The 15834-nt window shown below is 40.3% G+C and overlaps 1 protein-coding gene across 1 annotated transcript in view; it reads left to right on the forward strand.

Annotated features, from left to right (window-relative positions):
* The window catches only part of LOC127933423 (calcium permeable stress-gated cation channel 1), a 57113-nt gene extending 41347 nt beyond the window's left edge, over positions 1-15766 (forward strand). Inside the window, exons 16-23 of the mRNA XM_052530424.1 lie at positions 361-447; positions 1003-1068; positions 1164-1326; positions 1647-1752; positions 2457-2624; positions 7678-7793; positions 8679-8753; positions 8977-15766. Coding sequence (XP_052386384.1) covers positions 361-447; positions 1003-1068; positions 1164-1326; positions 1647-1752; positions 2457-2624; positions 7678-7793; positions 8679-8753; positions 8977-9201 — 1006 coding nt within the window. The 3' untranslated portion in view covers positions 9202-15766. The remainder of the gene's footprint in view (positions 1-360; positions 448-1002; positions 1069-1163; positions 1327-1646; positions 1753-2456; positions 2625-7677; positions 7794-8678; positions 8754-8976) is intronic.
* Positions 15767-15834: the final 68 nt, after the last annotated feature.

The following is a 15834-nucleotide window of genomic DNA, read 5'->3' on the forward strand; positions in this document are numbered from 1 at the left end:
AAAATAATACATAGTTCAACATAAAGTGTAAAGTCCACGCTAGCTGCTACATGTTTTGCGTTGAGGTGATACTTGAGGTTCGATGTGCTTCGGTGATATGCGAACGCTAGTTGGTGCTCCAGTATAATCGGTCCGCCAAAACTCATCCAGTGAGAAACGTTCCGCGGTGCAAAAATAAGTTATTAAAAATGCGGGATTTTTTTTTTCTGTAATTAATTAATCTTAGTTAACACGTTATTTTTTTGTGTAATTAATTAATCTCAATTAACGCATTAAAGTCCCGGCCCTAATTATTTCATATATTTATTATAGTTGCTTGGTTCAGTTGTAATGTATGTGTGTAATGTGTGTCTCTTTCAGGTCCGGTGAGAATCAAGTCACTATGCATAAATGCTTTCTTCTGCTTGTCTTCATGGTAATCATTCTGCCATCACTGGGTCTATCCAGGTAAACATCCTATAATTGTAAACCTGTGATTATATGCTATAATAACAATCAATAAAAGCATTTCAATAAAATTGACATTTCATTAGCAAGTAAAAAAAATGTCATTTTGTCTTTAAAAAAAACAAAAAAATTCCCTTAGATACAGTACAACATATGTATGTGGGTCAATGATAAACAAGGATGTCCTACTTATGCCAATTTCAGTCTTTTAATGAGGCTATTTTCTTTTCTTTTTTTTTTCAGTTCACAGACAGATAGATCACCTTAAAATTACGTAATAGACAATTCCTTTTTATGAACCTCATTTTAAATATGTTTCAATTATAGCAAGCATATGTTTTAACTCACACAACATAAAACAAAAGATAAAGGCTTTGAGTATGTATCCAAACACTTTGTGGCTAGCGAACATTAATGGATAATTTTCATAGTTAATAACTCTGCTAGGACACCTGCTTGACCTTGAGGAGAACTGGCATCATATATATTTTTGGTAGCCACTGTATATATAATGTACAGTATTATACATTATATATCTTCTTGTCTGCTCCCCAGCTTGGATTTGTTCTTCAGGTGGCTCTTTGACATCCACTTCCTGGATGAAACAGATGTGAAGTTTCAGTAAGTTCTTACTGTTGCTGAGATCTACAGATGTTGGTTGGTTTATTTAGTTGCATAATTCGTTGAGACCTACAAACCGATCTGTTTTCCCTCAGATGTGTGTTTTTGCCTGATAACGGAGCTTTTTTTGTGAACTACGTGGTCACGTCGAGTCTGATCGGAACGGTCATGGAGCTTCTGCGTATTCCTGCTCTACTGGTGTACTCTGTTCGCCTCTGCTTTGCCAAATCTAAAGCTGAGCGCATCCACGTTAAAAGAGTGAGTGAGTCCATGTAGTTGAGTTGTGATTGAAGGATCTTATGGCTAAAGGCTTCATTTATTTGATCAATTGTATCTGATCGCAATTGTCCAAAGTCCCTAATGGGATAGTTTCCCCAAGGAAAGGATAACTCTTTGATTATTTATTCACATTCATGTCATTCCAGATGCATACGGTGTTACTTTTTCTGTGGAACACTAAAAGAGACTGTTTGAAGAATCTTCACTCTGCTCTTTTCCATACAACGACTCTTCATTGGCATTGTCAAGAAATGGCAATAAAGATCACTAACAACCTGTTTCTCCATTCTCATCCTCAGAGTCAGGCCTATGAGTTTCAGTTTGGTCTTGAGTATGCCTGGACCATGTGCATATTTTCAGTCAGTATGACCTACAGCATCACCTGCCCCATCATTGTTCCTTTTGGTGAGTCTGTGTAGTTTTAACTTTATTATTTGACAACAAACAGGCTTTTCTTTAAGTACTTTTTCCGCTCCTCTATTCATCTTTTTCCCCCAGTTTGAACTCAGATCCAATTGTCAATCGTCTACAGTGCACCGTTTGTGTTATATTTTTTCTTTTCCTCTCATTTTCTCAGTTCCTTTTTACCCACAGCTCTCTTTGATTTTTCCCGTCAGTCTTGATTTCTACCTCTGTGCGTGTTGTAATACCTCGTTCCCATCGTCAGTCAGTGTGTGGGCGTCTGAGCCGTATCTCCAACTGCATCTCAGTATCACAGTGTGACATGGCCATTAGGTGTGAACCCGCTGTATGCTTCCAGACGCTCTGACCCGTCTAGCCGAGATCCAGACGCCCACACCACGCCTGTTCTGTCACCAATACAGACCATGACTGTTTATTTACTATAGGCTCACATCCATCATCGTGATTTTTTACCTAGTTCTGAATTCAGTTGGCAACTTGCACTCACTGTGTGGTCTATGTAAACGGGTATACATATAAATATTATACCTGAGAAGATGCATACAAGGACAGGAACACTACGTACAAAATGACTTTACCTGCAAAGCATTGCTGCTGGGCCATCTGAAAAGCACTTTAAAAAATGTCAGTGTAATTGAAAGCTCAGAGATTATCTGATAACTTCAGTTCATTTGTTCACTTCGCAGGGTTGCTGTACCTTGTACTGAAGCACATGGTAGATCGCTATAATATCTACTATGCCTATTTACCCACAAAGCTCAGCCAGCGGATCCATTCGGCCGCCATCAGTCAAGTGGTGGTGGCGCCCATTCTTTGCATGTTCTGGCTGCTGTTCTTCTCTGTGCTCAGACTGGGTAGGTTCACACAGAAACATCATGCCTTATATATATATATATATATATATATATATATATATATATATATATATATATATATATATATATATATATATATGTATATATATATATATATATATATATATATATATATATATATATATATATATATATATATATATATATATATATAGCCATGACTGTCACACTTGATCAATTAAATGCATCCTGTGTACAAATATTAATTTCTTTAAAAAAAAATTTGACTGGCAGTGTATATAAATGTGTAGGCCTGATTAAACTGATATTGATAGTAATAGTCTAAAGCCCTTAATGGGATAGTTTCCCCAAGAAAAGGATAATTCTTTGATTATTTATTCACATTCTTGTCTTTCCAAATGCATACACTGTTAAAGGGATAGTTTACCCCAAAATGAAAATTACCCCATAATTTACTCACCCTCAAGCCATCCTAGATGTATATGACTTTATTCTTTAAAATAGATCCAATCAGAGTTATATTAAAAATGTCCTGGCTCTTCCAAGCTTTATAATGGCAGTAAAAGGGTGTTATTTTTCAAAAAAAAAAAAAAAAGTCAGATAAAGCACATCCATCCATCATAAAAAAAGTGTTAAGGATCACTCGGGAGGCTGAGGAGTAACAGATAGAATGGTTTATTGAACAGACACAAGCAGAGGAGCAGGTTGTGTAGGATTGAGTGAGAGGATGGATCCGTGCAGGCTGGGTGAAGACGTCAGAGGAGGAAGGTGAATCACACACACACACACTAGGGATCTGGATCTTCGGAGAATCGCTGGAGAGAGGTAAGTAGAAGAAGAGTTAGTCCTTAGAGTTAGCATACAGGTAAGACCTTGTCGCGAACGAGACCGGACATCGATTGAGTGTGTGTGTGTGGTTGTGATTGAGTGGAGGTGGAACCTGGCGTGTTTGTAACAGTACCCCCCTCCCCACGGCTCCTGAGGGCCGGGGACCCCGACGACGTGGTGGACGTCCTCTTCCCCTGGGAGCTGGTCGGTCAGGATGATTGGAGTGGAAGGTATCAAGTAAGATCAAGGATGTCGTTGTTTGGGACCCAGGAACGTTCCTGTGGATTGTATCCTTCCCAGTCCACTAGGTATTCCAGTTGTCCACCACGCCGCCGGGAGTCCAGGATGTCACTAACAGGCTGTGCCGTCGTCTAGGAGGAGTGGAGGAGGGGCTTCGGCTTCGCCAGGTTCTGTGGAGGGAGAGAAATAAGGATGGTGAGGTTTAAGGAGAGACACATGGAATGTGGGGTGAATCCGGTACTCAGGGGGTAACTGGAGTTTGTATGTGACCGGATTGATCTGCTAGAGGATGGTGAATGTGCCAATGAATCTGGGACTGAGCTTGCGGCAGGGCAGACGCAGGCGGATGTCCCGGGTGGACAGCCAGTCCTTCTGACCGGGTTGGTACGTAGGGGCCTCTGATTGGCGAAGGTTGGCTGTCATTCTACGTCTGTGTAATGCCCGCTGGAGTTGGTGGTGTGCCGTGTCCCAGACCCTCTCGCTCTCCCGGAACCAGTAGTCGATGGCGGGGACATCCGATGGTTCACCTGACCAGGGGAATAGAGGTGGTTGGTAGCCAAGTACGCACTGGAATGGAGTGAGTACTCGGCCAACCAAAGGAACTGGTTCCAGGAGTTCTGGTGGCCGTGACAGAAGGTACGGAGGAAGCATCCAATCTCCTGAACCTTCCTCTCCGTCTGCCCGTTTGAGTGGGGATGGTACCCGGAGGACAGGCTGTTGGCCACACCTAGGATTGAGTGGAAAGCCTTCTATACCCAGAAGATGAACTGGGGGTCTCGGTCCGAAGTACCTGAAGACATGATTGAATAACAGTTCAGCCGTTTCCATGGCTGTGGGCAGACCCTTCAAAGGAAGAAGACGACAGGATTTAGAAAATCTATCCACAATGACAAGAGAGCAGGTATTGTTATCTGAAGGAGGGAGATCGGTTATGAAATCCACCCCTAGGTGTGACCTAGGGATTGGGAACGGGCAGAGGATGGAGTTTGCCTGATGGAAGATGGCAAGGGCTTTTGGATATGGCGCAGCTTGTACATCCATACAGCGTACCTCACATACCTCCTGACATCCGAGGCCATGTTGGGCCACCAGAATCGTTCCTTCAGCAACGAGAGGGTTTCATTGACCCCCGGGTGACCAGTGCCAACCGATGTGTGAGCGGAGTGAATGAATGGAGTGTGCTGTGTCCTGGGAATATACTAAAGTCCCGGTGGGCAACCTGGCAGGGTGTTGGTGGTAGGGTCAGTAGGAGGAAGAGTCTCTGTGGACCAGGTAATAGGAGAGACGATGACTTTTTCTGGAAGAATGGTTTGTGGAGTTTTGGCATTCTCTTGGGGGGCGTAACACCTGGAAAGGACGTCAGCCTTCACGTTTTTCACCCCTGGGCGGTATGAGATGGTGAAATGGAAGCGGTTAAAGAATAATGGCCAGCGGGCTTGTCTCGGATTTAATCTTTTAGCCACTCGAACATATTCTAAATTCTTATCATCTGTGAGGACCAGAAAGGGGTGTTTGGCTCCCTCCAGCCAATGCCTCCATTCCTCCAAGGCCAGTTTGATGGCCAACAGTTCCCGGTTGCCAATATCATAGTTGACTTCCACCGGGTTGAGTTTCCGGGAGAAGAAGGCGCATGAGTGGAAGCGACTGGGATTCCCCTGCTGCTGAGAAAGGACCGCTCCCATTCCGGTGGTCGAGGTGTCGCCTTCCACGACGAAGGGTCGGTCGGGATCAGGATGGACCAGGAGTTGGGCGGTCGTAAAGGCCTCCTTAAGGGTGTGGAAGGCCTCTGTGGTGGCAGGAGTCCAGGAGAGAGATTTGGGTTTGTTACGGAAGAGACTGGTGAGAGGGCTGGTGATGGTACTGAAGTTTTGTATAAACAGTCTATAGAAGTTGGCAAAGCCAAGGAAATGCTGTAACTCCTTGATGGTGGTTGGAGTGGGCCAATCTCTGATGGCGTTTACCTTCCCCTCGTCCATCCGAATGCCACTGCTGCTAATGTTGTATCCAAGGAACGGCACTGAGGGCTGATGATAAGAGCACTTTTCGGCCTTGAGATACAGTTGTCAGGCCCTCAGATGTTGCAGGACCTCCGCAACGTGGCGTTGATGTTCTGCCAGGCTCCGGGAGTAGATGAGGATATCATCAATGTAAACTAGGACGAACTTGTGGAGGAACTCCCGGAGCACCTCGTGGATGAAGTCCTGGAATACTGAGGGGGCGTTAACAAGTCCATACAGCATCACGCAATATTCATAGTGGCCAGCAGGGGTTATGAAGGTGGTCTTCCCTCTTGTATCCGGATGAGGTTGTAGGCGCTTCGGAGGTCCAACTTGGTGAACACAGTGGCACCACAGAGATGAAAGCCACAGTAAGACGATAGGAGTCCAACAGCATGGGTTCACTGGATGGTTCTGGGGAGCTGAAGGCCTCTGGTCGGCAGAGTGGCGTAGAGGAATACGCCTGGCCCTGGTGCTCTTCTAAGCACTACTGCATTGACAGACATTTTCCCCTGTTTGAGATTATACAGCTTCTCACCAATGGAAGAGTCCCAGGCGGGTTTGCCTAAAACTTCACGGAAATGGTAGATGAAGCTAGAATAAGACTGGATAACTGGGTTATTTTGAGTCCATATAGAATCTGCCCACAGTAGTGCTTTACCTTGCAGTTGAGAAATTACAAAGGCTACCTTAGATCTGGGGGGTACAAGTGCGGTTGCATCTCCAGGACCAGCGTGCATTGTAGGAGGAAACTGCTGCATTCCTCTGCCGAAACAGAGTAGGGCACTGGCCGGGCCATGGGACTGGTGTGAATGGAAGGTGAGGAAGTGCAGGAGCAGGTTGTGTAGGATTGAGTGAGAGGATGGATCCGTGCAGGCTGGGTGAAGACGTCAGAGGAGGAAGGTGAACCACACACATGCACACTGGGGATCTGGATCTTCAGAGAATCGCTGGAGAGAGGTAAGTAGAAGAAGAGTTAGTCCTTAGAGTTAGCATACAGGTAAGACCTTGTAGCGAACGAGACCGGACATCGATTGAGTGCGTGTGTTTGGTATTAATGGTGCTGAGGTGATTGGGTGGTGATGAGGATCAGGTGGATGTGATCAGTATTCCAGTGAGGGCGTGCGTAGTGATTGAGTGGAGGTGGAACCTGGCGTGTTTGTAACAGGGGGGTTAATAAAGACCTCCTGTAGAGAATCAATTCATTTTTGTAAAAAAAATACTCATATTTAAAACTTTATAAATGGTAATCTCTAGCTTCTGCTAACTGTTGTATGTGCATTCACAATAGAACACTGTTCTGGTGGATGACGTAGGACACAGCGTATGGTCCGGTGAAAAATTGACGAATGCGTAAGCGCAGCGGAGAGAGCAAAATGAAAAAAGAAAAGAAGAATATGTACAGAAAAATGTCTCAGGATGTCATCTATGTCATCTGCCGGAATGGAGTTCTATTGTGAACACGAGTATGGCAGTTTAGCGGAAGCTAAATTTTAAATATGGATTTTTTTCTTATGAAAACTAATCTATTTGCTACTAGAGGCCTTTATTCAGGATGGCTTGAGGGTGAGTAAATCATGGGGTAATTTTAATTTTTGGGTGGGCTATACCTCTAAGGTGATGATACAGATGGCTTTTCAGGCAATGTTGCTGAGCAATGTTGCCACCATCGGGTTTCAGTCCATTCAGTATATCCATTTTAATGAACTAAAATGAAAAATTTTTTGGAAATTATTGCTGCATTAATTTCAAATACTAAGCCACTTTGACAGTAGCTAATGAAAGCCATGAAAATCATGAAAATTGCAGTCAAGACTGTGGTCTTGTAAGTATATTTAAAAAAGTTAATTTCCAGAACCAGACCCAAATCACAAGACTAGTAATGAGACCCATACTACGGCCATGTTTATGTGGTCTTGAGAGATCTTAAGACCAAGATCGTAAAGATCAGGTCTCCAGCTCTGTCCCATATAAAAGCAAAACCTTGTGGTTTATCTCTTGTGCAGGTCCAGTGCAGCCCATCACTCTGTTCACATTCATAACTCTCTTGTGCTGTATTGCCTTCTCCTGCTTTGGCTTCTGTCTGAAAAAACTACGACCTGACAGATCGACAAGCTATCAGGTCAGTGATAAAACCTCAATCTTGATGATTTGTAGAAGCATGATGCATATGGTGGTAAAACTGTAAGTTAATGAGTAAATAGGTTCAAACCGAACTTAGAAAAAAGCAATTATATTTTTGCATTAAGCAAAACTATAGTTATGATTAGTTGAATTGTGACATGGTTTTTATGATTTTATGATCACATTTTTATTTCCAGAAATTAATGTGGACTTTCTGCAAAAATGCCACCAAAATTAAGGATATGGGAGCAAAAGGGCCCCTGTATGAGTTCTTCAATATCACACAAGCACCTGAATTTTTCAACAACTATTTTATATTGATTTTATACAGTGATTCAACAAATACGAAGTTAATGTTAAGTGATTTACATATTAAATTTCTGCTTTATTTTTCTAATGAAAATTGTTCCCAAAAAAGCCACAGCATAACCATTTTGCTTCTCCAAACAGTCCACAGTGGTGTTTTGTTACTAAATGAATCTGCATTTGTAAATGAATTGGTTGAGTGAATGATTCAATGACCCATTCATATAGGTATATCACCCAGAGTTTGATTCCCAGGGAGTGCATTAACTAAAAATTATTTAAAAAAAATATATACCTTGAATGCATTGTCACTATGTATTTGCAGTTGGCCCATCTATGTTTCATCCATAAATACTCCCAAATATGTATATAGCTTGACTTAGTTGTGTTTGGAAAACAGGAAAGTTCATGACTTTTATCTTAACAACTAGATCCATTTATCCAACGGTGCAGCCTTGAAAACACTGGGATGAAATTATTTTAGATGGGCTTTGAAAATAAGCTCTCAAAGATGATTTATTTAGGAAAATAATATCTTCAGGTGGTAAAAACCGACTGTTATTTTGTTTTGTTGCAGATGTCTGATCAGACGACAGAAGGAGGCTTCACTGATGCAGAAAGAAGCACAGTCTCCACTACAACCACAGCTAATGTACCTGTTCACCCAGTCACATCTCATTTCATTCATCCACTTTCTTTTCAAGTCCCCCTTGTGAAATTTAATTTGTCTATCTCCTCTCGTCTCTTCTAAGGCTTCCACTCACAGTGTCAAAGACACTTCACATATCACATGTTACATAAACAAAAAAAGAAGCTCTTAAGATAATGACACTCTTGCTGTCCATCTATTTACCTCTCGTTCTTTCCCTCCTCAGCTTTTTATAGCCTCGGTGTTGCTGGAGCCAGAGCTGGGCCTGACTCCCATGCCCTCTCCTGCCCACCAGAGCTACGGCACCATGGGGAACAGCCAGAGTTCAGTGCATGACGCCGAAGGGGTAGAGGAGAAGGATCTGGAAGAAACTTTGGAAACTGAACTCAAGGATGATCCAAATATCAGCTGCCCGAGCCCTCTCATGGATAGTCCTGTAGGTTTCCAGTGACCAAGCTGCCCCCCGTTCCTACTCCCTAACGCTAAAGCTCCATGCCTCGTCTTAGCTAATGGCTGATAAAGAGGCACTATGCTGCAAAATTAGTCCTCTACAACCTCCATTTATGAGTAAAAGAAAACAAATTGCAGCCATCCAAGCAAACTGCTTCAAAAAGCTTGTTGGGAATTCACTGACATGGCGGTTTTAGTTCTGAGGACTTTGATGAGCTTTCAAAGAAGTATCTGAAGTGGATAAAAGCAAAGATCTAGAAGAACAAGACAAGCCAATTCTCTTGCTCGGTCTATGCTTTCTACTTTCTTCTGTATTGTTCTTTTCTCTTTAAATGACGTTAATTTGTGTCCGGCAGTTTGTTTGACTGAAGCTTGGGACATTGCATTTGGACAGATTTTTCAATGTATTTTATATGCATAGTCACATTGTATAGCTCCAAAGAGTTGAGACATCCAAATCTTATTTGCTTATTATTACTCCTTTTGCTGTTGATGCTGTTTGTGCTTATTGTTATTTTTATTCAGTATTTGTATTTTAGCTATTGTACGTAATTTTGCAACTATGTGAGAGGGCGTTGTTATGTTTTTCCTATTATTAGATTATTATTACTGTTATTAACACCCTCAACCTTTATTGATGTGTGCGCCAGAGTCAGTAGCTCCCAATTATTGTTTGTTTTGCAGTGACAATAGCAGTTGTGTTGTGAATACTGCAGTCAATTGGCACTACAGTAGATTTGACAAAGTCAACGAGGCACTCATTCCATAATTTGTTTGCTTTTTTGTAAAGTTCAATCAGTTGTTTGGTCTGTGGAAGGGATGTGAGAGGGCATTCGAAAGTGAACCTTTTCACTGACTAATATACAGTCAAATTTAGCAGACTCCACTTAATGAACTGGAAAAAATGCAAAAAACAATCAGTTTGCAGGAAAAAAACTAAAAAGAGCTGTTAAAGTAATGATCAAAAAGGCTTAAGCTCTATTGGCAGCATATATTTGACTACCTTAGTTTCTACATTAATGCACTGAGAGTATGGTCTATGGAGCATTCCAGAGGGTTTAAGCTCTAAATAAATCACTAATTTGAAAGCTCCAGGTAAAATAATAGACTAGGAGCCACTGGCTTCTAAAGTTTTTTTGTCTTTTTTGGCCAACAAATTATGTAATTGTGGTAACACTAGTATAGGGAGCAATTCTTGCTATTAACTAGTTTCTTATTACCATGCCTATTATTAACATTTTGCCTTTTTATTTGTATTTTTAAAGCACATATTCTGCATACCATATTCTACATCCCTAACCATTACCAATACGTAAACTTAAAAACTACCTTACTAACAATTAATAATCAGTAAATTAGCAGTTTGAGGCAAAAGTCGTAGGCAATGGTTTGTTAATATTGAGAATGTACCTTAAAAAAGCTTGACAGTAACTGCTGATTGTTGTTGAGATTCACCTAAGTCATGGAGTTCATAATTTCCCACTTTAGCATTTAATATCAGTCAATATTATGTGCTTTGAAGAAGGGATGTTTCAGAATACAGTTTATAACGATTTAAGTTTATATAGACTACGATTTTTAATAGCTGTATTTAGTACAAATTTCTTTCGGTTGGATATTGTCACACAATTTGTGCCATAAATATTACTCCGCTTTGTTATTTTTGGTATTACTGACTTGGGGGAGTGAGGGCGTCAGTTGTGAACTTAGTAGAGGCTCTGAACAATTTCCGACCAAGTTTGATTCAAACAGCTGATTCAAGCACAAGCTTGACGTGAAACTTTTTGACTTAAAGAACTGATTCGCAAGAGTTGTTTTGTTATGAATCAGATAACGTGCTCTGTGTTGCATCACATGCATGAACCATTAGCGCCAATGTTGCCATATTGGATTAGTCTTGCATAGCCAGACCTTCAGACTGACGAATGAAGGTCTGGAATTCATGGCAGCTTTCATTGGTCAAGACAAGTCAAACAACCAATCACAGTTCGCTTCATTCAGCGGAACGTTTCAGGGCGTGGAAATGTTGCCACAATAATAGGCCAGTGTGTAAAACTCTCAAACCTATTTTAAAAATTATATGTCACAAACTTTAAATATTTCACATACTTTTGAAACAGCGTTTAGTTGATCCTGATAAGTGCTCGTTGTCACAGTTTTTAAACATGATTGCTTTCTTCTTTCATGAGAGGGGTTTGGTGTCACAGAATCTTTGTTTCCATGCGGAATGTTAAAGACACAAACGTCTCGTGGAAATCCTATAGAATTCAATCAATCAGATGACGACTTCGACACTCCTGAAGTGTTTCCACTTTTGTGTCCCATATGCATCAGACGTTTAGCTAGCGATCCATGGGTTTGACGTCTGAGGCTGAGACTAATATTGGATGGACGATTTCCAGCCCAAAAACTCACCTAAAAGAGTAATATATAAATAAATAATGCTATAGAATTTTATTGCCATGTCAATGAAGGTTGATAAGAACCATTTTCAACTCTTTAAAACAAAATCATGGTGACAAAAATAATCTAAAAATAGAAACTGATAGGAAAACGGATCAAATCAGGGCAAATACATAAAGAGAATTACCAAACATGACTAAAATACGCAGGCGACCGATACCCCTGAAAGAACACATCTATCATTTTCATTGTCAACAGTCAGAATAAGCCAATTTACATGAAAAAAAGTGCCCAATATAAGTGATTGGAATAAGCAACTAGCAGATATTTTAATTAGCTGGAATTTCAGACTCATTATTGACTCATTACTCATATTCATCTGTGCTATGATTTAAAACTTAAAGATATAATATCATTAGAGCCTTCGTGTCATCTCCCTCCACAGGTGTAATTCACATTTTGAGCGTTGAGTCACTCTCCCAATCTTTACCATGTGACTTGTACAGTATTTTTGCCACTCTGGCATTGTGACCACTTAAACATACAGCTATACATTCAAAATCTGATCCTTTTTGCACAGGGGTTTTCAAACCTGTCCCGGAGGATTTAGATGTTTAAAATGGGCGAACTGACCCCCCAACCCTTACGAAAATTAACCATGGTTTTACTACAAATAAAACCAAAAAACCATGGTTACTGTAGTTAAACCATGGTAACCACAAACTAACCATGGTTTTGCTATATTAACCATAGTTTAACCATGGTATTTGTAGTAAAACTGTGGTTTTACAAATGGCAGTCAATACGCCAAAAAACCATGGGTTACTACAGTTTTACTATAATAAAACCATGGTTATTTTTCGTAAGGGAACCAGCCTAAATTTACCCGCACAATCAAATTCAAACCCGCCCAACTGGACCGGAACCCATCCAATTCAGTTTGCATTCTAATGAGTGCAAAGACTTGATTTTACCTTATTGTTGCGCATTATTAGTCACAGTCTAAAGTCTTGTATGTTAACATAAAAGTGTTTTATTTGAACTGTAAGTCATTTTAGGTTTACATGATCCAACAGTTGAAAAATTCCAATCTAAATTTGATCAGACAAGGTAAGCGGTTTCATCACAATCGTTTCAAGATAACATATATTAAAATGTTGTGGTTTTAGAACTGAAACATCATGTGTCCATAGACTTTTATTGTACTCTAAGTGCATTTTTGTTTTGTTTTGTTTTACAAACTGAGGGATGAGTTGAATTTATAACTGCCGATGGAGCTTAAAATTATTAAAATTATAGTCAAATTCCGTTAAGAATCATGAAATCCATTAAATATTTTTGTAAAATGATATAATTGAAGTGTTATGACACGAACTGAATATGCTACACACAAGACTTCAATTCCAGAGTCTCCAATTGCATGTTGTTTAACTCATGCTCATGTCACATGCTCAAACCAGCCTGCAGCTCTCTTTAGAGCCGTCAAGTTTGGCTCTGGCTTCTGTAACACTTTAATTTTCTTAGTAAATTTCTCGGTCTAGTGGATCTAGGACCGGAAAGGACGGGGTGGGTGGAGGGTTTTCTTGCCAAACTGAATGTAAATGAGTTGTGATTTGTACCGTGCTTTCTTGCTGTGCCTTGAAGAAACAGATCTTAAGAAGTAAACAGAAACAAATGTTGTGTCTGACAATCCAGCATGACCTGCAATATGCTGCATGGACTACAGAGCAAGATAAGACAAAGAGGCTCAATTCTAAAGCGCATTCCACCAATGAATCAAACAGGTGAGAGATTCCTGACAAGTTTTAAACTGACTTAGCCTCGCAACATACTCTGAGCAAGTACGTAAATGATTCTAGTTGAAATGTGTCAGACCACTATTTATAATGCTGCCCAAATCTGTTGCATTGCAATTTGTCTTCTAAAGTCATTTTTATTCATTCAAGTTAACTACTGTCATGGCGGAGCAAGGAAACATTTGGCATGTTAATTGCTAGCATGCTAAACATATTACAACAAAGCAAATGCATTGACCAAATATTTGTGTCTGTGTACTTGTGGAAAGGTATATTTCTAGCCATACTTCAACAGCAACTCAACACAAATGCACCCCAATCGCATCTAATTCACACTAATTATCATTGGTATCACATTATCAAGCGTATGCAAACACACTTACATCAATGTCTTCAATACCTACCTGATAAAATGCTCTTGTGAGATGCTTTTTGATATTTACTTTTGTTCCGTTTGTATTCACTGTTGGTGTACACAACTTTGTTTTCGTTATTTAGTGTTGGTTTGTGGAATGTGGCTTGAGGTGCCATGTCATGTGACGGGGCGCTTATGACACGAAAAATTGCTGCATCCTGTTACATCGCAGCAGCACAGCTCTTAAGGGTATAAAAACTACATTTACAAAACCTTTAGAGTGTCAAGTAGTGTCTTTCTTTATTTCATCGTTATATGTATTTTAACAAATTGCCCTGCACTGTTTGTGCTACACATTTGGTGTAAAAAAAATTTTACTCAGAAATTGCTAGTAAGTTTAAGTGAATTACAAGAAACAGCGAGTGAGTAATACATTGAATGAAACTTGAAAGACTGAAATAGTGATAAGACCAATCCTTACGTAGAGATATAGAGACATGGGGTTGGATGTTTTGACTTTGGGTCAGTAACCAACTAGAAATGACAAGACCTTAGGAGCCACTAGCCCTGGCAATCTTGCTGGCAACTTTGGCATGAGAAAGCTCAAACTATTTTATTCAGAAGAAAATGTAAGTGTTTTTCAGATTCGGTCTTAGAAAATGAAACGTCGACCCTTAATTAAATTTCTTGTCATGCCAGAAGACAGCCAGTGGTCACTTGACTGGTCAACACTTGAAAACTGCCAATTATGTTTTTCCTGCACACTAGATATCATTACCATGTGTGTGTGTGTGTGTGTGTGTGAGAGAGAGAGAGAGAGAGAAAAAGAACCCACAGCAGCTAAACAAGTGAAGCTGCACATGTGAAATGGTTCCAAAAAGTAGGACATGCATGCTTAATTATAATAGAGCTGAATAAACTTCTTATAATAGCTTCTAAAAAATCATGATTTATTCCCTTGTAAATATCTGTTACTTAAAGACCACAACAGTAGGTTACTAGAAGGCAATCAAGTTACAGTACATTCCAGGATCACAGTTATATATGGAAATTTCCATAGATTAAGTACAGTTAAATGCAATTACACGTGTCCCACCATCAGATGCTTGTGGAAATATGAAACAAACCCATAAAAATAGAAGCTATTTTGATATTTAATTGATTCGCCCTTTGAATCGCTGTGAATGTCCATCCACAAGCAGTCTTTGGTTTATTTAGGGTATTCAGCGGTTTTTGTCTCGGCTATTATTTTCCTTTCTTTTGCAGAACTGGCAGGAATGTCTGACAGAAGGCCAAAAATGTGGATACATCTAAATCTCTGAACATTTTTCCAGAAGTAACAACCGGGAGACAGAAAACATTCTATGATTTTATACTGGGCTGTTTGTGTGTGCCACTGCCAGTATGTGCTGAGATGCGCTTATGCAAGGACACTGACCCAACCATGTGTCCATGCACATTCAGATAAAAATGGCATTCCAAATGGTTCGACAGAAATAGATAGATGGATAGATAGATCTCATCTTCCCTGATGGTTGCAGTGATTAATATGTTGGAGGCATCAAATGTGGCTGAGTATATGCCTCGGCTCACCTCTGTAATGACAGGCTGTGAAGAGCAGTGAGTCTGCATACTAATTAGTGCAGTTTGGCCTGGCCCTGCACAGTCAACCTCATTATTTATTGTGTGAGTGTGTATTGCTATAGAGAGATGGAGAATTGCCAGTTTAAATGAAAGGAAGAGTCATGGTTTTGAACTATGGTTCAGATGTCACGTATGAATACTAAATATTACATTTTACACTGCAAATGTGCAAATTTAGCTTTAGTCCGAGAGCTCTCAGTCCCTCCATTGAAGCTGTGTGTACGGTACACTGTCCATGTCCAGAAAGGTAAGAAAAACATCATCAAAGTAGTCCATGTGACATCAGAGGGTCCATTTGAATTTTTTGAAGCATCGAAAATACATTTTGGTCCAAAAATAGCAAAAACGACAACTTTATTCAGCATTGCCTTCTCTTCAGTGTCTGTTGTGAGACAGTTCAAAACAAAGCAGTTTGTGATGTCAGGTTCGCGAACAA

Source organism: Carassius gibelio, chromosome A17 (genome assembly GCF_023724105.1).
Source record: "Carassius gibelio isolate Cgi1373 ecotype wild population from Czech Republic chromosome A17, carGib1.2-hapl.c, whole genome shotgun sequence".
Taxonomy (NCBI): Eukaryota; Metazoa; Chordata; class Actinopteri; order Cypriniformes; family Cyprinidae; genus Carassius; species Carassius gibelio.